At 40.4% G+C, this 26,872-nt stretch overlaps 1 protein-coding gene across 2 annotated transcripts in view; it reads left to right on the forward strand.

Moving 5' to 3' along the window:
- Nucleotides 1–26,872, forward strand: part of CFAP299 (cilia and flagella associated protein 299) — a 282,858-nt gene that overhangs the window by 46,755 nt on the left and 209,231 nt on the right. For both annotated transcript variants that reach the window (XM_087935800.1, XM_026718933.2), the window contains exon 3: nucleotides 17,331–17,421. In XM_087935800.1, the coding sequence (XP_087791926.1) occupies nucleotides 17,331–17,421 (91 nt within the window). The remainder of the gene's footprint in view (nucleotides 1–17,330; nucleotides 17,422–26,872) is intronic.

The following is a 26,872-nucleotide window of genomic DNA, read 5'->3' on the forward strand; positions in this document are numbered from 1 at the left end:
AAATCTTGAGCACAGCCTGACAGTATGCACCCTGCCTTATGTTTGCAGAGAAATAAGAATAAAAGAGAATGAGACTTTTTAATACACAGATAGCAAAATAAATTAAAGTTCTTGGGGTAGGCATGGATTTCCCTTGCAAAGCAATTATTATAGTTTGCCTGAAGTATCTGGGTTTTGTGTGATTCATTATTATTATTATTATCTACATATGTAAAAGCAAAATACCCCTCACGCATCATCATAAAATCTCCAGAAAAAAAGCCTACAAACTTGAAATTTGGCACATATGTTCCTCTTGGCTTCTTGGTGTTCCCTAAGAAAGGATTTTTCTAAATGACCATCAGAGCATTAGTATTTCCTATATTATTATTAACATGCTCTGATGCTAAGAAGTTTTACTCCCCCTCCCCACCTGAAAAGAAATCTGTTCCAAATGCAAATCACAAGCAGAGGAGTTTCAGTTGTAGTTTCACAGCACCAAGCAACTTTAGTACAGAACAGTTGAACTAAGCCACCCCCTGGCTCCTTGCTGTCTCCTTCTTGCTCACACAGCAAACACTGTTTCAGTTTCCAAACTGCCCTCAACTGTCAAACACACTGACAGAACACTAGCCAGATGAATACCGAGGGATGCTGATAGGCAGAGGCAGAATTCCGCCCCCCACACCTTATTTTCCTCCCCCAAACTAAGCCTGACCACACAGTTGCGTAGTGTATCGAGCTAGTTCTTTATAGTTGGGATTTTTTTATTTTCAGATATAAGAATGTATTTTGTCTAATCCAATCAAAACGAGGGCCAGGGTTACTGGGATTTGGGGATCGTGGAGATTGAGTGCTAAGTGAGACTTATTTAACAGCCATCTTGCTGAGCAGCAGAAATTCTGATTCCCCCCAATTGTGGTCGTAAGTCAAGAACTACCCGTATTTTAGATTTAAAACAAACAAACAAGACAGAGAATTCTCATCATGGTTTTTTAGCATGATTACAGCAGGTATATTCAACTAAAGACTTAAGCACAGGGGTGAGTAACTGTGGCCCTCTTCATGACCTGTGGACTTCAACTCCCAGAATTCCTGAGAGGTGCCAGCTCAAGGAATTCTGGGAGTTGAAATACCCAGGTGGTAAAGAGGCCGTAGCTACCCGCCCCTGCTCTAGAATTTTCTTCCACGCAACACCAGGGGTGGGCTTTAAAAATTTTAGCGAAGGGCTCTCTGCCTGGTTGCTGGGTGGGTGTGGCCATGGTGGGCGTGGCCTAGTCAGCTTCCTGCACCACGGCGGTTGTGGGGGGGTTGTTTTTGCCCTCCCCGGACTCCGGAGGTTTTCCTTGAGCCTTGGGAAGAGCGAAAACAGCCTCCCCATGCTCTGGGGGCTCTCTGGAAGCTGGAAACAGGCCCATTTCCGGCCTTCCCGAACTTCCGGGAGGCCCATTTTTCGTGTGCCGTGCATTTACCTGCATCCAAAATGGGCCACATGGACTCCGGGGACGGGAAGGGCATGGAGGGGTGGGCGGGGCCAGCCAGGAGTTGGGGGTTCGGAGGTTCTCCCAACTGCACAGCATCTTAGCTAGGGGCTCTCCTGAACCTTTGCAAACCCACAGCAGCCCATCCCTGCGCAACACGTATGCCTTCCCCCCCCACCCCTCCCGGTGGCTAGCCTCGATTGGGAGTAGTAATGAGACAAAAAAAAAAAGAATTTCAACAAACTATAATCTTAATTAATTGCATGGGATGATTTCACATTAAAAAAAAACCAGATAGTTTCTGCTGATCCGTACCATATGGAGGGTTTCCTGCTTTCTATAGGGAAGAGGAAAAAATATTGCTAGCGTCTTCCCAGTACAGTATATGCATGATAACCTTATTAGCCTGGCCTCTGGCTGACCTTATTCCTTACCCAGCAAGGTGAAAACATCTGTCTGAAGAGAACTTGGTAAAAGGAAAGTGAAGATTAAAAAGATCCAGAAAATGATCCTTTATAACAGTTGGGGTTTTCGTTTTCTTTTTTTTTAAAGAAAGAAAAAAAAAAACTTGAAAAACAAAAGTCCTTTGCATTCACATTACCTCCATGGCTTCACATTAATAAAATGAGACATGATGATGAAGACTTCACATTCCAGAAGAGCTGCCTTGAAATTTATTAGGAGGCAAAGATTAAATATTTGAATTGCAAGAGGGGTGGGGTTTTTTTTGCCTTTGCACTTGATAGCCAGGTGGCTTGGAAGGAAATTCTCACCGTGGCAAGAATCCAACCCTGGAAAGATAGAACCCAGACGATAGGAAGGCAGGCTGCAAAACGATGGGAGAACAGAGTACATTTTCAATATGATTTCATCATAATATGTTCCAATATTTGAGGGGCTGCCACAAAGAAGAGGGGGTCAACCTACCATATTTTCTAAAGCACCTGAAGGCAGGACATGAAACAATGGATGGAAGCTAATCAAGGAGAGAAGCAACTAGGAACTAAGCAGAAACTTCCTGACAATAAGAACAATGAACCGGTAGAACAACTTGCTTTCAGAAGTGGGTATCCAACATTGGAGGCTTTTAAGAAGAGACTGCACAACCACTTGTCTGGAATGGTATAGGGTGTGCAGGGGGTTGGACTAGAGGACCTTTAATGTCCCTTCCAAGTCTGTTATTCTGCTATTCCTTCCATTAGAGCCGTGGTGGTATAGCAGTTAGAATGCAGTACTGCAGGTCTAACACACTGCTGACTGCTAGCAGTTCGATCCTGACTGGCTCAAGGTTGACTCAACCTTCCGAAGTTGGTAAAATGAGGACCCAGATTGTTGGGGTCAATAGGCTGACTCTGTAAAACTGCTTAGAGAGGGCTGAAGGGGTATATTCAGTGGTGGGATTCTACCAGTTCACACCTATTTGCTAGAACCGGTTGTTAACATTCTAAGCAGTTTGGAAAACCAGTTGTTAGAAGAAATTACTGGCCTAATCCTGTAAGGAAGGCAGGAAGGAAACATTCTGGTGTTGCTTACAGAAACTGTCTCTCCATTAACCCTTATTACATTCTTGGCAGGACTAGACTTCCTGTCTCTGGAACTTCTCTGAATTTTTTTTCTCTCCCTTGCTAGTACTTTGCTTGTGTGGAGTGACCATTCAAAGTTACAATGGCACTGAAAAAAGTGACTTATGACCGTTTTTCACACTTACAACTGTTGCAGCATCCCCACAGTCATGAGAGGCCAGGTGAGGAGATGCGTGCCTCAGTGTGAGTGATGTTGAGTTGGCCATGCTCAGCCAGTCACATGAACACCAAGCCATACCCACCAACTAAGCCACGCCCACAGAACCAGTTGTTAAAAAATTTGAATCCCACACCTGGGTATATTAATCTAAGTCCTATTGCTGTTCACTTCTGAGGTCAGTAAAATGGGGACCCAGATTGTTGGGGGCAATATGATGACACTGTAAACTGCTTAGAGAGGCCTGTAAAGCACTGTGAAATGGTGTGTAAGTCTAAGTGCTATTGCTGTTGCCATGAGCTTCAGGAAATAGCCAAGACATCCTGCAATTTATATCTGCTTTTGGATATTTTCAATCTTAAATTACAAGGAAGTAGTACATTTTGTGAATGTTTTGGCATGTTAATTTGTCGAGTTCATATTAATTCATAGTAATTTGCAGAGTTCAGAAAGTAAGAGCTGCTCCAAAGACATGTATTTGTCTATGTGTGCACTTGCGTCACAAATGGTGTAAGGTCTCCTGCTTGGGTGAGCGGGTTGGACTAGAATAGATGGCCTACAACATCCCTTCCAACTCTGTTAATCTGTTGATCTACCTGAAGCAATGCCAAAGGGGATCACCTAAATAGCTGAATTAGACATCCAAATATGAGGCCACTGCCTCATAAAAGCTTTACTTATAATTAGGTGGACTGTATTTACATCTCTTCTGATCACAGGCTAAATAATCATCATCATTAGCTAACTATCCTGCAGGCTTCTTTCACTTCTCTTTCCCAATTAATTGTCTGAAATAATGATTAAAACCTCAGTAAGTCTTTTGTGCAAAAATTTAAAAACTTCAAGGTAACAACTAGCTCAGATATCAAGATGTTTAATAGTTTTTAATCCAGTGCAATTACCTAACCTAGTTAATTCAGGTTTTTCCTTCATCCCACAGGTCCTTTATAAGGTTAAACAAATCTGTAATCTATTTTGTTTTACCCATTGCACCCGCTTTATGTCAGAAATGATGTAGCTTGCCAGTTAGTATTTTGCTGCCAGTGAAATGCAGAGAACTTCTGCTTATAATTTAAAAAAAAACCATAATCCAGGTTAATTCCTTTTCCAGGGCAAGAAGGTTTTTCTGGTCTGAAATGTGATATTTATGATCTTTGCAAGTTCCATATTAATGCAGTCTTATGGCTGTTGAAGGTTTTAAAATTAAATGAATTCATTGATGAGACCTATTTCATCTTTATAGCTAGCAGTGGAACCTCCAGAGTAAACACTGAGAGATGACTAACGCTATCCTGATCTGTTTATGGTAGTCCTCAACTTATACCCATTCACTTACTAGCTGTTCAAACAGCACGGACTTACAACCGTTCCTTGCACTTATGACCATCGCAGCATTCCCGTGGTCACATGTTCAACATTTGGATGTTTGTAAGCAGCCCAGCTGGCTTCCAACAAGTAGAGTTAATGGGAGAAGCTGGTTTTACTTAATGTGTGATTCACTTAACAACCAGGGCAAAGAAGGATCATCAAATTGGGCATGACTCGCTTAAGGATCACCTTATTTAGCAATAGAAATCCTGGTCATAAATCGAGGACTATCTATATTCCACTTATAGAGATTAGTCACTCCACTGGGAAAAAAAAAATGATTTCCAATAAAGCCATTTAGAATCCATTTATGAAAATAGTTTTCTCAAAGCAGTACCATGTACAGTACAGACTTTATTTATTACAAACCCACATTCACACTACACAGAAATCACAGGTAGTGGAATATTGGTAGTTTTCAGGGATTGGCACCGTGTGTAAGATTTCAGGTTTTCCTGAAGATTCTGCAGGCTATGGATCTCTGTAATATTCCTCCAGAATGCACTGACAGCACTGAGAAAGTAAATTCTACTATCTCCTGTTTCTTATTTATTTATTTATTTATATCCTGCCTGATTATATTTGCAAATAATTTAAGACAGTGAACACGTTTCCCTCTTTTTTTTGCTAAAACAAAAACCCTGTGGGCTGAGTTGGGTTGAGAGCAGTGGTGGGATTCAAAAAAATTTTTTTACTACCGGTTCTGTGGGCATGGCAGGGAAAGGGTACTGCAAAATCCCATTCCCTCCCTACCCCACTAACCTGCTTTCCAGCTCCGTTTTCCTGTGCAGGGCAACCAAAGGAGACCCAGCCAATCAGCTGACACTTGGGAGGCAGAGAAGAGATGTGGGGGCGGGTCCAGTCAGAGGTGGGATTTGCCGGTTCTCCAAACTACTCAAAATTTCCACTACCGGTTCTCCAGAACTGGTCAGAACCTGCTGAATACCACCTCTGGTGTCAAAACTGGATTTCTTCAAAGCCCAATCAGCATTGTAGTTCTCCGTGGGCCAGGCCGGAGGGTGGGGTAGAGGAGATGGACATCTCCTGCAGCATCCTGCCAGCCAAAATAGAATAAACCTCACCCCTCCCTCCCCCGGCCAGCCTGCGGAGGAGAACTATAATGCTAATCCAGCCCTTGAAGAAATCTAGTTTGACACCCCTGGTCTAGGCAATCACTAGGAAACAACACTTGACCCAAAGTCAACCTCTCACCCACTCCCTAAAATTATAGAAGGTAAATCTGTCTTCAGGCTACTGGCAAGCTTAGTTTCCTGAAGCCGTCCAACTTTTAATGTCTCAAGATGTTGATAAATAACAGGGTCCAAAGCTTTCATGTTGTGTGCATTGGGATCCTTTGACGGGCTGTTTTGAACCGTATATATTGGAATACGTGGAATGTGAACCTGATTCAGCATTTTCTCGGCCATTGATCTCCGTAGCTATGTTTGACTACCATCTGTTCTGGCTTCAACTCTGATATTGCTAGTGGGACTCATATAAACAATAAAAACGCTTTCCAAAAATCTTAGCTGTTGATACTTCAAGGGCAACGATGCTGACTCCACAGCGTCAACTGTATTGCTTTTTTGGAGGGTTTTTTTTTTCATGTTTCATGTGAGTTACTCAAAAGCATATATCTGTTAGCGGCCTCTGTGTGGAATAGATTATAAAGGCCAGTAAAAGTAATGGTAAAGGTTCCCCTCGAACATACTCACTAGTCGTTTCCGGCTTTAGGGGGCAGTGTTCATCTCCATTACAAAGCCAAAGAGCCAGCGCTGTCCGAAGACGTCTCCATGGTCATGTGGCTGGCATGACGCTGAAGGCGCACGGAGCGCTTTTACCTTCCCACCAAAGTGGTCCCTATTTTTCTACTTGCATTTTTTACATGCTTTCAAACTGCTAGGTTGGCAGAAGCTGGGACAAGGAACGGGAGCTCACTCCAGTCTGCAGTGCTAGGGATTCAAACCGCCTGATCGACAAGCTCAGCGTCTCAGCCATTGAGCCACCGTGTCCCTGGTATAAAGGCCAGTACCTATGCCTTAATGAACCACAGTTTAAATGAAGGACTTGAGGTATACTGCTTCTCTGAGAAAAACACATTCAGCTGTGACTTTTGACTCAAGTCTTGATATGGATTGCTGCTGTCATTGTGCGTAACTTGAAATGAATATTCAAAATATTCAGAGTTTAGAGAAGTGAGCAGGAGTCCCATGGCGAAATCTGTGATCACTGAGGGTTCTGCTGAAATATTATGTGTGTTGAAGATGATGTCGTGGAACAATTGTATGACACTGGAGGTCCATGGAGATTCTCAGTCATCCAAGTCATGGTTGTTGCCAAAGGTGCTTTTTTTTTCAAGAGGCAACTGGACTTTCTTGTTTTTTCTTTGAAGATGTTTCACTTCTCATCCAAGAAGTGATTCTTCTTTGGCTCTGAAGAAGTTACAGAGCCGAAGAAGCTTCTTGGTTGAGAAGAGAAACATCTTCAAAAACAAACAAACAAGCAAACAAACAAAAACAAAAGAAACCTTTGTAAAAAGCACCTTTACGACACTGGAGGTTTTTAAGAAGAGATTCAACAACTGTTTGTCTGAAATGGTACAGGGTTCTTGCTTAAACAGGGGGCTGGACTAGAAGACCTCCAAGGTCCCTTGCAACTCTGTTGTTCTCACTTCAAAATGGGTGACCTTTGGCCTTTTGCAGGAAAAAAAAGACAGAAATGTTAAAGAGTACGGTTTTGCAACGTTCGGTAGAATGAAAACCTCCACTGTCCAAGGTTGTGAAATATTGAATTTATTTTATTTTATTTATTTATTTGATTTGTCAATCACTTACAAGATAATAGGTTTAAGTATAAACATGAGCAGGAATACAGGAAAAAGGTACGAATAAATGGAGACAATAGGACGGGGATGGTAGGCACAATGGTGCCCTTATGCAACCTCCTCACAGACCTCTTAGGAATGGGGTGAGGTCAATAGTGGTTAGTTTGAGGTTAAAGGAGTGGGGGTTAGAGGATGTAAAACGGAATCAGGTAGCGCATTCCAGGCGTTGACCACTCTGTTGCTGAAGTCGTACTTTCTGCAGTCGAGTTTGAAGCGGTTTACACTGAGTTTGTATCTGTTGTGTGCTCTTGTATTGTTACGGTTGAAGCTGTAGTCATTGACTGGTAGGACATTGTAGCAGATAATTTTGTGTGCTACACTTAAGTCTAACTGTAGGCAGCATACTTCAGTGTTGTCCAAGCCCAAAATCTCAAGCCTGTGATACAAGGGTATTCTGTTGCGAGCAGAGGAGTGTAGTACTCTTCTCATGAAATACTTCTGGACTAGAGCAGTGTTTCTCAACCTTGTCTATTTTTAAGATGTGTGGACTTCAACTCCCAGGATTCCCCAGCCAACCCCCCCACCCCACCCCCACCTTAGAGGTTGAGTATGCTTTGGGTTGAAGACCATTTGAATGTGATGGCACAATTTATCACGCTGATATGGGAAGACATCCTGCGTGCGCTTCCCTTTCCACCATGCCCTCTCCACATTTTGTTGTTGTTGTTGCTCTGTGGTGCAATCTGTTCTCCTTTTTTTTCCTGGTCTGTCAGAAGCCCTTCAAAACAGGAATGGTGGCTTGAACCATCTGTTACCTTTCTTATATGTAAGAACTGTCTTTAGATCCATGCGAATCTCAAAAGGCACTCAGGCAAATGAAGATAGGAGGTAGTCAGAGGTCACCCTATAACTTCAAAGCGGTCAACTGGACACTCTGTAAGTACAGGTGGAGCCGTCTGCGGGCGCATTTTCCCCAGAGATTCTGCGCTGGTTACACATACATAGCAGAAGCATTCGAGAAATTTGGGTCTTGGGACTTTTCGTGATGTTTGAGAACCACCTGGAATTTGCACCCGGACAACGTCTCGATAAAACTCCGCTAAGCTGAACAACTTTATCACAATCTCCAGCTGTTTTTGATGACAACTCTTTGACTGCTGTTCAAAAGTTCTGCTTGGTTGGTCCCCTTTTTTTTTGTTTTTTAAAAAAGATCTGTCATTTGGGGAAGATTGTATTCCTTCACACATGGGTCTCATTTCCTAGATTTATATCTGGAGTTTGCTTATAAAATTCCATTCGGGGGGAAACCATAAGAATAGGATATGCCTGTTGGTGTTCTGAGATTCACAGCTTCATTATATTTCTACTGTGTCATCCTATATAATGGATGGGCTTCACACCCAATTTCTTTGCGGGGTGTGAGTTTTAATTTTGGACTCTTATGTGTTCCATGTGTTTCGTCGCACTACTTTAAAGTTTGTGAGGACTGACTTGAGTTGTTGTAAGAGTTCGTCAGCCTCTGTTAGGGAAGCAGCTTTTTTTTCCCTTTTCCTTAATATATACAATTATCAAGTACAATACTGAATTCATCAGTTGAACAGTCATATACTAATTGCAAATGATTTTCTCTGCTTTCATCCCAAGGTATTTTAGAGTGTAGTAGCAGCTGTTCATGCTGGCGAGGGCTCTTCTTAATATGTTAAAGTATGCAAAAATAGGTTAATCAGGATTGACTTGAACTCTTAATTGTTGTATTGAGACAAATTGACCCCACCTCATATTAATTGCATAACAAAGAATTAATGTGCTACTGTGTGCAAAATAAGCATATTAAATGCTAGTTGAACAGATTGAATACTGTTTTTTAAAAAGGAAGCTTTAAACAATTACTACCAACCTGCCTTCTGTCGAAGGACCTGTATACGGCTGTTATATCCTACTTTTTAAAAAAAATTGTGTTTAATCTTCTGAGATTGGGGCCTGAAATTGCCACAAGCCACTGAGTTGTGCCCAGGCATAATAAATATCTGTAGAAATGGAAGAAATACCTCGTCTAATTAATGAAATCAATTAGACAAAGTAGCCTCAAACCCTGAGGTCAGGGCTTATTATTACGCAGCAAACTGTTGTCTCCCTTGAAAAGCCGTTTCACCTGCCTGCTTGTAACCTGAGCTGAACGTTGCTGCATGCTTGCCTGCCTCCAAACAGGATTGAAAACCTTCTCTGGGATATTAAAGATGGAGGCAAACACAGGTGTGTACCTTCTGATTCACCATCATTTGCATAAGGGGGTCTTGATCATTGAAATGGAGAATGGCCAGCCAGCCAAGCATAAAGAGATAAGAGCCTTGTGGTGAAGGGCCTACTCACTTAAGCCTCCTTTCCCGAAGTGCTGTGTTCATTCATTGTTACTAACTGCACCATCTGTTACATTGCACAGGTATGTGGTTTCTTCCACCCGCTTGCCTTGCCAACATAGTATTTAAGGGATGCTCTGGGCAGTCGTTCTTTGTCTAAACCCTCCAGCAGCTGAAAAAACAACCTCTCGCTTTGTGTTGACCGTGATCCAAACAAGATGGGGATGTTTAGGTCTCATGATATTCGGGAATTGTAGCGTGGATCTTCACCTGTGGTCCAGCAGCAGGAGAAACTATCCACCTGCATGCTTTGAATCGTAGAGCTGATACCATTAGGAGCACCCTGCGGAAATTCATTGTGCAGAAATTCCAAATTTTTTTAAAAAAAAACATTCCCCGAAAGATAATTATCCAGCGTCTGTTTGAAGACACCCATTAAAGAGGAAACACACCGCTTTCCCAGGTCAGAGGTTCCACGTTTTAAGCACTCTTGTTATTAAGAAAAATGTCTCCTAACGTTCAACTGGAATTTGCACTCCTGTAACTTAAATTCTTTATTTTGTGTCTTGCACTCTAGCAAGATACAGACTAAGTCTTGACAGCTTTCCAGGTGTTTGGATACAGCTGTTACATTCTCCTGCAGTTTTCTCTTTCCATAGCTGGACATATTCAGTTTTTTAATTGATTTTTATTTCTAATGACTCGATCTACCTTGTTTGCCCTTTGTCAAACCTGTTTTAGTTTGCTTCGAACCTGGTTACGTATGGTGCCCAGAATTCTACTTTTATTTGTGGTGGAATCTGATCAAGAATCCAACAGAATAATGATTTCTTCTTTTGATGCAGCCTGTCTGTTAATTTGACTGTTCTTGCTGCCACATCACCCTGCTGGCTCTTATTTAATTTGTAATTAGCTACTATTCCAAAGTGATTTCTGTTCATCTCCCATTTCCTTCATTTCCTTATCTAAGGCATCAATAAAATGTTAAAGATTGCAGGATATGTAGAATTAAATAACCTACTAATACCTCGTCTTGTTTGATCCATGGATGAAAACTCCAGATAAATGTTTGAATACAGAATGGTTTGTATACAGAATGAAATTCAATGGTACAAAAAAGTAAGGTTCTACATTTAGGGAAGAAAAAGCAAATGCACAGGTACAGTATATATGGTACCTTGCTCAATAGTAGTAACTGTGAGAGGGATCTTGAAGTCCTAATGGACAATCGCTTAAATATGAGCCAGCAGTGTGCAGCAGCTGCCAAAAAAGCCAACACAGTTCTAGGCTGCATAAACAGAGGGATAAAATCAAGATCACGTGGAGTGTTAATACCACTTTATAATGACTAGGTAAGGCCACCCTTGGAATACTGCATCCAGTTTTGGTCGCCACAATGCAAAAAAAGATGTGGAGACTCTAGAAAGAGTGCAGAGAAGAGCAACAAGGATGATTAGGGGACTAAAGGCTAAAACATGCGATGAATTGTGACAGGAACTGGGTATGTCTAGTTTAATGACAAGAAGGACTAGGGGTGACATGATAGCAGTGTTCCAATATCTCAGGGGCTTCCCCAAAGAAGAGGGAGTCAAGCTATTCTCCAAAGCACCTGAAGGCAGAGCAAGAACCAATGGGTGGAAACTAACCAAAGGAGAGAAGCAACTTAGAACTGAGGAGAAATTTCCTGACAGTTAGAACAATTAATCAGTGGAACAACAGTGCTCCACTTGTCTGAAGTGGCAGGGTTTCCTGCCTAGGCAGGGGATTAGACTAGAAGACCTCCAAAGTCCCCTCCAACTCTGTTATTCTATTCTGTTCTATTCAAACAGTCCTTGAATTACAACTATAACTGGCCCTGGAGTTACTGTGGTAAGTCCTGCCAGTCATTAAGTAGGGATTGCAACCATGCCTGTTTTTATGACCTTAGTTGTAGAGTGAATGCTGTGGTCATTAAGCCAACCTACAATTGTTGAGTGATCCCATTCTTCATAATGAGTCCTTTTTGCCAGAAACTGGAATAAACTCCAGTTGAATAACCATTCAAAGTTCCAATAATACTGAAAAAAGTGACTTATGACCATTTTTCACACAACCATTGCCGCATCCCCACACGCAATGATCAAAATTGAGACACTTAGCCACTGATTCATATTTATGACGGTTGCAATATTCTGGGGTCACGTGATCCCCTTTTGCGACCTTCTGACAAGCAAAGTCAATGGGGAAGCCAGATTCACTTAACAACCGTGTTCCTCACTGAAGAACTGCAATAATTCATTTAGCAACTGTGGTAAGGTAGGGTGTAAAATGGGATGAAATGCACTTAACAAATGACTCATTTAGCAACATAAATTTGGGCTCCATTGTGGTGACAAGTTGAGGGCTACTTGAATAAGCAGTGCTTACTTTCCCCAGGTTTTAACTGTATGTGCCCTTTGCTTCCCTGCACGTTTCTTTTTCTTTTTGCAGCTTTCTCTGCAAATTAGGAGGAAAAAAACCCTCCTCTTTCACTGATTTGCGGTCAGCAAGACAAACATTTCAGGTACATATTATCCAAGGAACATCTTGTGCTAAAGAGAAAATGCCAAGATGCAAAAATTAGGTTTTGCTTTCCTTCAAATCTCTAAGAAGTAATCTTTGTGCATTTTGGAAAGGAAGGTTTGCTGCTTGTTTGCCTAGGTTGTTAGAGAGGCTTCCATTCGAATAAAAATTTGAAAATTGCTTAGGGTTATTATTAGTTTTTACCAAGCCTTTCATCTACTGCTCATCAGTATATGATGCTTTGAGTCTTTTAATCGTAAAGGCGTATTGTATCTTGTGCAGCAAAAGTGTGTGATAATATAACACATATTTCCGTCCCCGCCCCAAACTAGACTAATATTATGACTTGATCTAAAGATGTTTATTTTTAAAAGGGCCTCTTGTACGGTGTGATCCAAGGTTCATATACTTTTGATCTCTATATTTTTTAGATTTTGCTTAGTTAGTTCTCCCAGACTGCTGAGAAAGTATATATTTATAGCACTAAGACTCCTCAAACCACAACCCAATTTATTATTATTATTTTTTAAAAAGCTTCTTCAAAGCTGAGAGAGCTTTAACAGTGGCCAGAAAAAAAAAATCTGAAGGTGACCCACTTGGGGTATGGCTGAATGTCCATTTTGGTATCTTAAGAAAAAAATGTCACATTTTAACCTACCTATCAAAATGTTGCAAAGAAATTCAGCTCGGTTTTGGGAAACGATTAATGATCGGAATTTTCATGTCACTTCCTCTTTTGTTTTATTTTGTTTTTTTCTTTAATTTAAATTTAATAATTTAATTTAAAAACGTCCTTTCTCCAAAATGCACACCGTAGCGTATCTTGTCATTGACACCGTGTAATTATCCTTTAATGAGAATTACTTCCAAGTATGGTATCTGTATTATATACAACGATGGTGGTATTCTGCTTTCTGTGACAATTATTTTTCTGAATCATGCCAAATTGCTAACCCAACATTCTGTTTCCAGTAAGGGTAAGTCAAAATTTTGTGGTTTGGCAGCTCCAATGTCAGTGGGGAAATGAACATGAAAAACAGTTTCCCCTTGTTGCTTATATCCAGTCATCGGTTATTTTGGGGGCAACTTTGCATCTGGGGATGTCTTAGTTATAGTAGTATTGCTTGTAGGCTTACACATGGGTAGTCCTCAATTTACGATCCATAATTGAGCCCCGGTAGCGCAGTGGTCAGAGTGCTGTACTGCAGGCTACTTCTGCTGACTACCAGCTGCCTGCAATTTAGCAGTTAGAATCTCACCAGGCTCAAGGTTGACTCAGCCTTCCATCCTTCTGAGGTGGGTAAAATGAGGGCCCAAAATTGTTGGGGACAATAGGCTGACTGCGTAAACTGGTTAGAAAGGGCTGGAAAGCACTATGAAGTGGTATATAAGTATAAGTGCTATTGCTGTTGCTAGCATTTCTGTTGCGAAGTGAGATATTTGTTAAGTGGGTTTCTCCCATTTTACAACCTTTCTTGTCCCATTTGTTAAGTGAATCACTGCAGTTGTTAAATTAGTAACACGGTTGTTAAGTGAATCTGGCTTTCCCATTGACTCTGCCTGTCAGAAGGGTGCAAAAGGAAATCACATGACCCTGGGACACTGCAGCCGTCAGAGACATGAGCCAGTTGCCAAGCATCCTTACGATTTATACTGGCTGTTTCCTAGTATGATTTGATTGCTTATTGTACCCTGTGACCATCATTAAGCGTTGTACCTGATGATTCTTGACTCTTGATGAATGTATCTTTTCTTTTATGTACACTGAGAGTATTTGCATCAAGACAACTTCCTTGTGTGTTCAACCACACTTGGCCAATAAAGAATTCTATTCTATTCTCTATTCTATCTCAATTTTGATCATTTGACTGTGGGGATGCTACAATGATTGTAAATGAAAAATGGTCATGTCACTTTTGCACCCAGTGTCATTGTAACTTCAAACTGTCGCTAAACGATCAGTTGTAAGTTGAGGGTTATCAGTATTGATTTTGGGGATTGCTTGTGCTTTTTTTATTTACCTTATTTGGTCCATTTCTAAGGCTGCTCAGTTGCTAGCTATTCTGGACAACTTACTTCAATGCATGAAAAGGCTACAAAATAAGCAAACAACAAATGCAACAACTTCTTGAATTACGTGTAAGTGGTTTTGGAAATAAGTGCTTATTGTACTTTTTTTCATGAAACATACTACACAACTAAAAGGCCATTCACCCATCATCAAATATACAATTATATGAGAAACTAATTTTCCTTTCTATATTTGAATAACTGTTTTTTCCACCCACTGGGACTGACATACTATTTTATGAGTTTAATTCCTACTGTGAAGTAAGCTGCATGTAATAAGTGGCTAAGAGAACGAGGTATCTCTGGCCTAACGAAGAGAAGGTTTAGGAACTGACGTGAGAGCTGTCTTCCAGTACTTGAGGGGCTGCCACAGAGAAGAGCAGGTCAACATATTCTCACCTGAGGACAGGAGAAGAAGGAATGGATGGAAGTTTATCCAAGAGATGTCCAACCTAGAATTAAGGAGAAATTTCCTGACAGTGAGAACAATTAACCAGGCTTGCCTCTGGAAGTTGTGGTGGCTCCATCACTGGAGTTTTCAAGAAGAGATGGGGCAACCATTTGACCAGGATGATATAAGGTCTCCTGCCTTGATCAGGGGTGGACTAAAAGACCTCCAAGGTCTTTTCCAAGAAATAGAATCCATAGAATCCCTATGATTCTATGATAGCAATATTAATAATTTAATTATACAATAGCTGGGTGCCTGTGTGTGTGTGTGTGTGTGTGTGTGTGTGTGTGAGAGAGAGAGAGAGAGAGAGAGAGAATGTGTGTGAGTGTGTGAGAGAATAAGAGAGAGAATGAGAAAGAGAGAATGTGTGTGAGAGAATGAGAGAGGGAATGGAGAGAAAGAATAGAGAGAAAAAGAGAGAGAATGAGAGAGAGAATGAGAGAAAATAGGAGAGAGAATGAGAAAGAGAAAGAGAATGGAGAGAATGAGAGAGAGAATAAGAGAGAGAGAATGGAGAGAGAGAATAGAGAGAAAGAGAATGAGAGAGAGTGAATGAGAGAGAGAATAAGAAAGAGAATGAGAGAGAATGAGAGGGAGAGAATGTGAGAAAGAATGAGAGAGAATGGAGAGAGAGAAAATAGAAAAAGAGGGAATGAGAGAGAGAATGGGAGAGATAATAGAGAGAGAGAATGAGAGAGAGAGAGAGAGAGAGAATGAGAAAGAGAGAATAGAGAGAACAAGAGAAAGAGAGAGAAAAACTAATGATATTTACTTTAAGGAACTTTTCTCCTTTTTACCTCTCTTTATTTGCATGGGAGAAGATTTACAAAATAACCCTCCTCCCTTGAAAGCAAACAATGTAATTGTAGCCCTTTTTTAAAAAAGAAGTTAGCCTAGAGCTGATAAAGTAACCATTTAATTTTTTTTGTGAATATTGGAGAAATGACAGGACCGCATTGCTGTTAGCTTGCTGTTAACTGTTTGTAAGGCTGTTGTCAATATTATGCCAGGTGTCGATTTCTCCTTGTCAGCCAAATCTGGGATCACCATGGAAACCATTCAAACAAAGTACATAAGCAGCTAAAGTATTTTGACAAAAAAAAAACAACAACCCCACAACCCCCGCAAAAAAAGGAAAAAGAAATACCAGCCCTGACTTCTTAAGAGTTTTACCGTATGAAGTTGTAAAGTGCAGTTTTTACAATTACTGTTCATTTTATTAAAGAACGAAGTACGTAGGATTAAGGCCCCGTCGAAAGTATTTCCTGCACATTAGATTATGTAAGTCACAATCAAAAGTTTTACAGCTCTTTTCTCCATTGAACCTGGGCCAAAAAAAGTCAAACGGTAAAGAGTAACTTTCTTTTAAAAAGTAACTTCCTAATCCAATTAGTCATTCTAAAGTGTAGCTTTTCTTGATACAATCCATACACAAGGAGTGTGTTTGAAAAATGATATTCTGCGTCTCTTGTAGCTACAGAAAGGTCATTGCTTCATGGCTGTGGAACTGGCAGCAGAGTCGGACAGTGGGGAGGAACATGGGCCAGTCCTGGAGTCTGGGGAGGGCTCGGATGAGGGTCCTGCATCCGACACAGAGATGGGGCCAGGGCCATCTGGGAGTTATGTGCTGACTCTGGAGCCTCCGACAGCAGTGAGGCAGAGGAATAGGGGGAGCCTGTTCCCAGTGCACGTGTGCGCAGAGCTGCCAGAAGGCAAGAACAGTTAAGACAAAAGGGGAGACTCAGGAGTAAGGCTTGGAGATGATTGGCCTTCTCATAAGACATAAAGGAGGAGCAAAGGGACATGAGCCTTTGCAGGAAGCAACTTTGTTCATCCTGGTCGATTTAAATTCTGAAGCTCCTTGTTGACTTTGTGCTCCGTTTGGCAATTTAGTCATTGGCAGCATTTCAAGGGAGATAAAGGTGGGTTCTTATCAGCCTCATCCTGAAGGACTGTGGCAGACTTCTGTTGGACTATTTATAAACTGTTTGGGTCTTGGGCTGTGAATGCATATAATTCACAGCCGTTGAAATAATTAAAAAAAGGCTTTGGGGGAAAGCGTATGATTGTTACTGTCTCAGGAAGCCTTGGTCAGAACACCGATGAATCAATAACTTGGGTGACCTGATCAGTTGTATTCTAAATACAGCTTAGAAAAATCTTATTCAGAAGAAATAGGGATTGTGTTTATTAATCAAGCATATCCAGAAAAGCCCTTTTAATCGATGGATCCACATATTAGAGTAAGCACTTCTTTATTTTAGTCATCTGTTTGGCTAATCCACAGTTGGGTGAGTTCACATGGAAACCATAATGGCTAGAGGCATAGGCCAGAAACAAACTTATGGCTTAAATGCAACATGACAACCAAATTTGTTAACTTGGTTTGGAATCCTGGCATTGATACGCCTTCTGTCGAGAAACGTTCATCAAATTTTGCTTTCCTTTAGGGGGTGGTTTGGATCGAGAAGAAAGCAAGATAAACACTGTGCTCTGTTTCTTTCTTTTTTCATTTCTAGAATTTTGTCAAGTGCTGGAAAAGAGCTGAAGGATAATTTTCTGAAGGCCTTGGCAGAGAGGGAGGAAGCCAACCGTAATGGCAAAATATCTGTGAGTAAATCTGAAAAGTTGTATAAACAACGTACAATGAACATCTACCTTTCAGACATTGGCATTATGAATGGTCAATATGAGAATGCAAAATCAGACAATATATCTGAACACATCCGCATGGGAACACACATCCGTACAGGTCAAAATCGTATGTGCAACTTCAGAAACAGGCAGGAAATAGCTTGGGTCCTATTAAAATAGCACTGTGTGTTTATGATAAACCAGGAGGTGTCTTTGTCTGTTGTAGAGGAGGTCCTATTCAGTGACGGTATTCTACCAGTTTGGTCCGGTTCAGCTGAATCAGTATCTCCGAGGATCAGAGGTGGTATTCAGCTGGATCTGACTAGTTCTAGAAAACTGGTAGTGGAAATTTTGAGTAGTTCAGAGAACCAGCAAATACCATCTCTGACTGGCTTTGTCCCCATCTATTCTCTGCCACCCGAGTCCCAGCTGATTGGCTGGGTCTTCTTTGGTTGCCTTGCACAGGAGAACAGAGCTGGAAAGCAGGTTAGTGGGGTGGGGAGGGAATGGGGATTTTACAGTATCTTTCCCCTGCCACACCCACCAAGCCACGCTCACCAAGCCATCCCCACAGAACTGGTAGTAAAAAATTTCAAATCCCACCACTCCTGAGGGGAGGATTCCTCCATTCCCTCCTCACTCCTGGGGGAAGGATACTGCAAAATCCCCATTCCCTCCCCACCCCACTAACCTGCTTTCCAGCTCCCTTCTCCTGTGCAGGGCAACCAAAGAAGACCCAGCCGATCAGCTGGGACCTGAGAGGCAGAGAATAGATGGGGGCAGAGCCAGTCAGAGGTGATATTTGCAGGTTCTCCAAACTACTCAAAATTTCTGCTACCAGTTCTCCAGAACTGGTCAGAACCTGCTGAATACCACCTCTGATTACAACTTCGATTATTAGTAACATGTGAGAGTAAAACAATAGGCATTCATTTCTTATGTATTACCACAGATCTTGCAGGCTAGATATTACCTGAAAAACCAAGCTAATCAGATGTTTTCAGATTGTACAGTGTAACATTGCCTATTTCCATTGGGTTGATATAAGATATTGTATAATTAGTCTCGGTGTGAATAATTTTAGTTAGGAAGTAGGAAAAAAAGGAGCCTCCGGCAAAGAGAATGGAAGTAAAAAATAACAGTGATGGAATTTAGGATGAGACTGGATTGAGAGAATGCTGGAAGGAGTGTTTTGGAGATTTTCATGGTAAGGATTGGGATGGTAGAACTGAGACTAATGTTATAAATATTAGGATTAAAGAAAAATGTGATGAAAGGAGGGTACAGCATTAAAAATGCCTCTTCAACAAAGAGCCTAGAATGAAATAAACAGGTTAATCATATAAAATCATCTGTTCTATTCTATTCTATTCTATTCTATTCTATTTGAATTAAAATCCTAGCGTTGTCATCTAATAGCCTTATTTTAAAATTTGAATTCATAGGAAATGCATTCCTTTGTTCCCGTTAAAAAATAAACTTCTTTTGGGGGTAAACAGCCCTACATTATGAAATAGTGGAATTTGCTATATACTCTAATATTTAAAATATTAGGGGAAGGGGTGTTGTTGGAAAGGAGAGAGACAAATGGTGATAAGCAATCAGAAATTAAGGGGGTAATTTATTATACTATACAGTATATTCAAGATCTACCTTATTTAAGTTATTCCCAAATAATATGTGGTCTAATCATCAATTGATTAATACAAACACAGCCAGCCAGAAGAGAAACATTTCAATTTAATAAACTGATTTACAGATATTTGCTGATATACAGTGATTAGAGTGTAGTACTACAGGCTACTTCTGCTGACTGCTGGCTAACTGCAATTTGGCAGTTCGAATCTCACCAGGCTCAAGGTTGACTCAGCCTTCCCTCCTTCCGAGGTGGGTAAAATGAGGACCCGATTGTGGGGTCAATAGGCTGACTCTGTAAACTGCTTAGAGAGAGCAGCAAAGTACTGCGAAGTGGTAGTGCTAATGCTATTGCTATTTGGGGAAATCATTGTTAATTCCCAGTTTACCATGTCCATATTTATTGTTGAAAGTGTACTGTGTTCACTACTGATTAGCAGTATCATCTTAGCATTGTGTCAGTGAAAATGTAGACATACACATTCCTGTTGCACTATTGTTGTTTGTTCTGGGGAAAGAAATTGAACGTGTGAATTGGGTTGGGTTGACGTATCATTGCTATTTTCTATGTTTCATCAATTTTTTATGGAAGTTGCTGCAGAAGAAACAAAATCATTTTCAAAATGTTTATTTTCCTTTGGATTTAACACATATTGCCGAAATGAATGGTTTCCATGCAGAGTTTATGTCAGTCAGGTGGCTAATCGTAATTTAATTTCAAACACTTATGCCTGAAATATAAAGGACATACTAGATTTTAGTTCTCTGCATAGTGTAAAATGTGATTTAACTTTGTATTTCCTGGGAATAGCTGGAATGCGTATAAATAACTCTTGCTTCAAGGTGCAGAGGTAGCAAGGAGCTTTCAGAAGAAATGGTGTTTCAGCAGCTCAAATATCTTACCTTTGCCAGGAGGTTGATTGTGAGTTTTATTAAAAAAAATAATATTTTCCTTGCAATCTTTCTCCTTCTCTCTTCCGCCCTTTCTCTCCCTCTGACCCCATGCTATTTTGTTTTCCTTTCCTGACTTTTTAAAAATAATTTTTTTTAAAAAAAAAACATGCTCCCTGAAGGAAAAAGTAGGCTAGGACACAGGTTCATTTCAGTTGATTCTTGATTTGCAGAGTTGAACTGAAATGAACCTTCTCTTGAACCATGTTTGAGAAAAGAAAACCTGAAATTGTCAGACTGAGATGTATAACTCTGAGGTTTTGGAGAGGAAGACAAAGCAAGTTGGATCAAGAATTACCTCAGAAGTTGTCCCTGCAAGGCAGAGCTCGTGGCTCCACAAGGAAAGGTGGAAAATGAGGTTAGAGAAGGACAGGTGGTAAATGAGTATATGGGTAGTCCTCGACTTACAATAATTAGTAACTACATAGTAGTGACTGTACAAAGTTACAATGGAACTGAAAAAAGTGACTTGATCATTTTTCACACTTATATGGGGATGGCCACATGATCAAAATTCAGATATTTGGCAATTGACTCATATTTATGACGGTTGCAGAGTTCCGGGGTCGTGTGATCCCCTTTTGTGACCTTCTGACAAAGTCAGTGAGGAAGCCAGATTCACTTTACACCTGCAGCAATTCAATTTAAGAACTGAGGCAAGAAAAGTCATAGAAAGGGGCAAAATTCACTTAACAAATGTATCATTTAACAATAGAAATTTGGGGCTCAATTGTGGTTGTAAGTTGAGGGTCTACCTGTAGTGCATTTGTGACTGTTTGAGGTTACAATGGCCCTAAAATAGAGTGACATGATCATTTTTCACAAGATCTGGGAAGGAACCTTCTGGAACATTTTACCCCTTGAGATCAGATGGCTCTCAACTCTGCTGGGAAAGTTCTGAGGGCCTAGCTTTTTCTTTAAGGGGGACGACCAAGAACCGAGTATAGCCTGGGAGGCTTGGCATTACTTTGAAGTGCTTTTCTTGGTTACTATTTCTTGTTTCATTTGGATAGAGCCAGTTTTGAGTAGTGGTTAAGCAAGAAACCAGGAGACTGTGAATTCTTGTCTTGCCTTAGCCGTGAAAGCCAACTCAGGGATCTTGGACCAGTCAGCATCTCCTCACAGGGTGGTTGTTTGGGGAAGTGGGGGGAGGAAATAGGAGGGGGAAGGTGTATTAGATATGTTCAATATCTTGAGTTATTTATAAAAATAATAAATGTGTTAATGTGTTTTATTGTTTATCTATATTTGTGATTTTAAGGCTTACACTGTTTGCTGTCCAATACAGACAGAAAGAGAGACAGATGAGAGAGAGAGAGAGAGAGAGAGGGAGAGAAGATAGATAGATAGATAGATAGATAGATAGATAGATAGATAGATAGATAGATAGATAGATAGATAGATAGATAGACAAATTTATAGATTGGTAGATTAATAGAGATAGAGAGATGATAGATAGATAGATAGATAGATAGATAGATAGATAGATAGATAGATAGATAGATAGATAGATAGATAGATAGATAAAAAGAGCTGGCTAAGTGCCGAGAGAGAGTGGGAGGGGAGAGGGAGAGGGGTGCATGGTGGCCTAGTGGTGAAGATGCTTGCCTCCCACTCAGAAGGTTGAGAGTTCAATCTAGGTAGTGGCAGATGTTTCTCTCCAGGGGCACAAGGAAAAAAAATCTGCTGTGAACTCCATGTGGTGTCAGGAAGGGCATCTGGCTGGTAAACACTCATTTCCATCCAGTTGCCTTGATTCTTTCCTGAATTAAGGGATTACAAGGTTATAAAAAGTGAGATGGATGGATGGATGGATAGATGGATGGATGGATGGATACATAATTTACCTCAGTTTTAGGCAATAATTTGGCACAGGGTAGACCTGTTCTGAGTGAAAATTATATCCTTCTGCTGGTCTTGGATCTACCTGCATTTAAACCCAGTGATAATCATGGCCTTAAATTCTAACAGCATGAGAGGGGAGGAAAAATGTCATTCTCTCCACATTATCTCTGCCCTGCAAGATTTCATATATTTCCACTGTGTCTCCCACTATCTTCGTTCACTCCAAACTAAAAAGACCCAGCTGTTACTACCTGTCCTCCCAAGGAAGCTCTTTCGATCCCTAATCATTTCTCTTGCTCTTTTCAAAAACATTTCCAGCTCTGAAAAATCCTTCTTTAAGGTGCCCTGATGCAAACTCTAGGTAGAATTCCAAGTGTGGGCACACTGTAAAGATTTGGGAAAGGGCACTGTTATGTCAGGTGTTCTATTTTCAGTTCCCTTCCAAATGTTTCCAAGCATGAAATTTGCCCTCTTTTTTTAAAAGGCAGCTGCACACTTGCTTGATATTTTTGTTGACATGCCCACCTTGATCGCAAGCTCTTTTTCCTGGGGAGTCATTGCCAGTCAGAACTTGTTGATGTGAAGATGAGGTTTGTGTTTTATTTTTCTGCCAACCCACACAGTGGAAAAACAGGTGGAAAATGCCTGCTTTGGACAGTCTGACTAAGGCAGTTCTGAATTGACTGGAGATTGTGCAAGGAATTCATTTATTTCCTTCCTTCCTTCCTTCCTTCCTTCCTTCCTTCCTTCCTTCCTTCCTTCCTTCCTTCCTTCCTTCCTTCCTTCCTTCCTTCCTTCCCTCCCTCCTTCCTTCCTTCTCCCCCATGAAAAACTAAATTAATAACAGAATGACTATTGAATAAGGATACGAGTTGCTAAATGATAAAAGTGCTTTAAATTTACTGTAATTGTTGGCTTATTTATGGGTCAACGGAGATGTAAAATGTTAATTAGCTTAGCAAAATAACAGAATAACAGAGTGTTGAACTTATGTTTACCTGGATTGGAGGCGAAAGTGGAAGCTGTATGTGCCGTCCCATAATTGAGTAGTAGACCAGGTTGCCCTGATAGACCAGTCTCATTGAAAAAACACAGGATAACAGAGTTGGAAGGGACCTTGGAGGTCTTCTAGTCTTACCCCCTGTGGAGGAGACCCTGTGCCATTCCAGACAAGTGGCTGTGCAATCTCTTCTAAAAAAACCTCCAACATTGGAACAAAGTGACAACTTCTCTAGGCAAGTTGCTCCTCTGATTAATTGTTCTCACTGTCAGGAAATTCCTTCTTAGTTCTAGGTTGCTTCTCTCCTGGATTAGTTTCCACCCTTTGCTTCTTGTCCTGCCCTCAGGGGCTTTGGAGAATAGCTTGACCCCCTCTTCTTTGTGGCAACCCTAGAGATATCGGAACACTGCTATCCTGTCATCCCAGTTCATCTTTTCATTAAAACATTTCATTTCTGGCACATTTAGTTCTCACTTTTATCATTTGAGAACATCACCCATCACCACCAAAACTAAACCAACAAACCATCCTAAAAGTTAGAAAATTAAAAGCTCAAGGAGGAATTTTTCCTCCGCCATCTTTCCGTTCTACTGCCATTTTTCTCTGTACAAGATATCTGCTTCAAATAGACAACTTGTTTGTGCTACCTACAGCCTTTGAATGGCTACATAAATAAAGAATTTTACTATTTGATCTCTAAGGGCATAACTTGGGCCTCAGTAATTATTCTCTTATCCATTGGGAGCAGTATCTGATTTCTCACCCTTAATTTTGGCATTTCCTAAATATCCCCTTAATTTATTATAGAAAAATTTAATTTTGAGTCATAACAGAATTGGACGGGGCCTTCGGGATTAATTTTTGTTCAGTTTTTATTTTAACTGGATTCGTTTAAACCTTTTCCAAAAGGTTCTCATCTGGTTTTCCTGTGGGGAGAGTTTTAAATTATCCAACTGTTTTTAGCATTTGGAAAGATGACTTCATGGCTTGCCTTTAAAATAAACAGAACCAAACAAAAATGCAAGATAAAATAAACAATCTCTACAAAACCTCATTTGAATAGCACCTATAACAATTAATGTTGGAAATACTTGGGTGAAAAATAAATCACTTTCCTAAAGACACTAACTAAATTCATTGTAGCTATGATATCATCCTGCAATTCTGAGCAATTCTTTTAATAAGGCAGTTCTTTTAATATGGTAGTTTTCGAGATATATCCTTGCCAAAATTAGATGACAGAATGTCAGAAGGAGGTGGATGAAGTTAATTTCAAGCAAACTCTGATCATAACTTCCCCAAACTATATAACAGCTATTAATTTGTAGAAAAAAACTTCAGAATGTATTTAACATTAGGAACATGTTCTTTTTATAAAAGAGTTACTGCTATACTGCTATAAATATCAAATTTATCCAAGAAGAAAAATATTACACCAAAGCAAGAAAAAAAATTCTCTTAATTTGAAGCCAGACTATAATAATTTCTGTGCATTTTATTTATGTGGCTTGTTTTTTCTTACTTCCTTTGTGTGCTCTGGTTAATGTTGCTAACTCTGAAGGGAATAGAGAGAGGGATAGATGGATGGATGGATTTTAAAAAAGTTTTTTTAATTTTTTTAAAATATAATCATTCCATCTTCAATTGAACAGTGTTCTGTCTGGGTACAAATATCTTTGTTGATAATCAAAATTACAACATCCTTCATTACATTAACATTAATTCTGCAATATTTAACATAGTAGTATTCCACTTATTAATTCTACAATGTTAACATGGTGATATTCAACATACTAGTCATAATATTTACTTATCTCTTTTAACATATCTTCTTTATTTTGTTTCCCTATTTCTAACTTCCATTTTTATTATTTAACCATTGGATGGATGGAATTTTGACCACTTGATCTTGGGCAAGCTGCAAAGGATACAAGGGTGAAAAATGGTCATAAGTCACTTTTTTCAGTGCCATTGTAACTCTCCAATCACTAAACAAATGGTTGTAAGTCAAGGACTACCTGTACAGTGGTGGTATTCAAATTTTTTTATTGCTGGTTCTGTGGGTGTGGCTTGGTGGGCATGGTGTGGCTTGGTGGGCATGGCAGGGGAAGGATACTGTAAAATCTCCATTCCCTCCCCACCCCACTAACCTGCTTTCCAGTTCTGTTCTTCTGTGCAGGGCAATCAAAGAAGACCCAGCCGATCAGCTGGGACTCGGGAAGCAGAGAATAGATGGGGGTGGGGCCAGTCAGAGGTGGTATTTGCCAGTTCTCCAAACTACTCAAAATTTCTACTACCGGTTCTCCAGAACCTGTCAGAACTGGCTGAATACCATCTCTGTACTGTAATGCCAAATTTGATTATCATCTCCCTTCTCTTCCCTATTGTGGCTTATCATTGGGCTAACATCTGCAGGTCTTCTGCAGCCATGGCCTAAGCCTAAGATTGAAAATCAAGCTTGTCAGACTCTCCATTTTTTCTATCTTGCTCTAGGGAGGGGACAGTTGGTCTCTGACAGAAAGCCCCTCGAAGAGACTGGAAACATTTGAAATGGGGATTTACAGATGGCAGTTACGTATAAGTTGGATTTTTAATTTTTATTTTATTTATTTATTTTGTCAAATATATACAAAATAACAAGTGTAAGTATCAACATAAACAGGAACAAAGGGAGTAAATACAGATAAATGGGGACAGTAAGACAGGGACGGTAGGCACGCTGGTGCACTTATGCACGCCCCCTTTAAGGACCTCTTAGGAATGGGGTGAGGTCCACGGTAGACAATTTGAGGTTGAAACTGTGAGGGGTTGAGGCTGTAACCACGGAGTCGGGTAGGGCGTTCCAGGCGTTGACCAATCTGTTGCTGAAGTCGTATTTTCTGCAGTCGAGTTGGAAGCGGTTTACTTTGAGTTTGTATCGGTTTATTTATTTATTTATTTGATTTGTCAATTGTTTACAAGATAATAAGTATAGGTGTATACATAGTTTTGAATACATGAAATGGGTACATATAAGAAAAATAAAAGAAAAATAAAAAAACAATAGGACAGGGACGGTAGGCACATTGGTGCGCTTATGCACGCTCCCTAGAGACCTCTTAGGAAAGTGCCCATATATTATTGTGATTGAAGCTGAAGAAGTCATTGACAGGCAAAATTTTGTAGCAGACAATTTTGTGAACAATGCTTAAATCATGGTTGACAAAATCAGAAATAAGGAGGAGATAAGCCGCCTGGGAAGGCCAAGGGAAATCTTCAAAACTATTAAAAAGCGAAAGTTAGAATATTTCGGACATGGGATGTGACACCCGGAAAAATACAGCCTACTTCACCTAATCCTTCAAGGAAAAATTGAAGGCAAAGGAGGTCCAGGCAGAAGAAAAACATCAGGTCTTCCAAATCTAAGGGACTGTTTTGGACAAAACTCAGCAGCACTTTATCGTGCGGTTGTTGATAAAAATAGGATCGCCCACATGATCGTCAATGTCTGATGATGTATATGGAAGAAGAAAAAGATTGGGCAAACTTGCTTGCATCAAGTTATGCAGGCCTGGAATGGATTAATTATCTTTAGAAAGCTTTCTGATTTGCATCCAGCTCAGAGCTGGGAGATTGGAAAATTAAATATATTGTTGTCTGATCTACTTTGCAGGAACCAATCTGGGTCGGTCGCTTCTGGTCCCCGTTGACTGATCCAGATTGGATAACTGCAACATTATCCTGGGACGTGGATGCAGTGCAGGTAGTCGTCTACTTGCAGAATCAGAATCACAGAGTTGGAAGGGACCTTAGAGGTCTTCTACTCCAACCCCTTGCTCAAGCAGGAGACCTTATACCATTCCAGATAAGTGGCTGTCCAGTTTCTTCCTAAAATCCTCCAGTGTTGGATCACCAAAACTTCTGAATGCAAGACCTATCCACCGATTAATTGTTCTCATTGTTAAGGAATTTCTCCTTACTTCTAGGCTGGTTCTCTCCTTACCACCACAACTGAGC

This window comes from Pseudonaja textilis, chromosome 6 (assembly GCF_049901715.1).
Source record: "Pseudonaja textilis isolate UNSWEBS1 chromosome 6, rPseTex1.2, whole genome shotgun sequence".
Taxonomy (NCBI): Eukaryota; Metazoa; Chordata; class Lepidosauria; order Squamata; family Elapidae; genus Pseudonaja; species Pseudonaja textilis.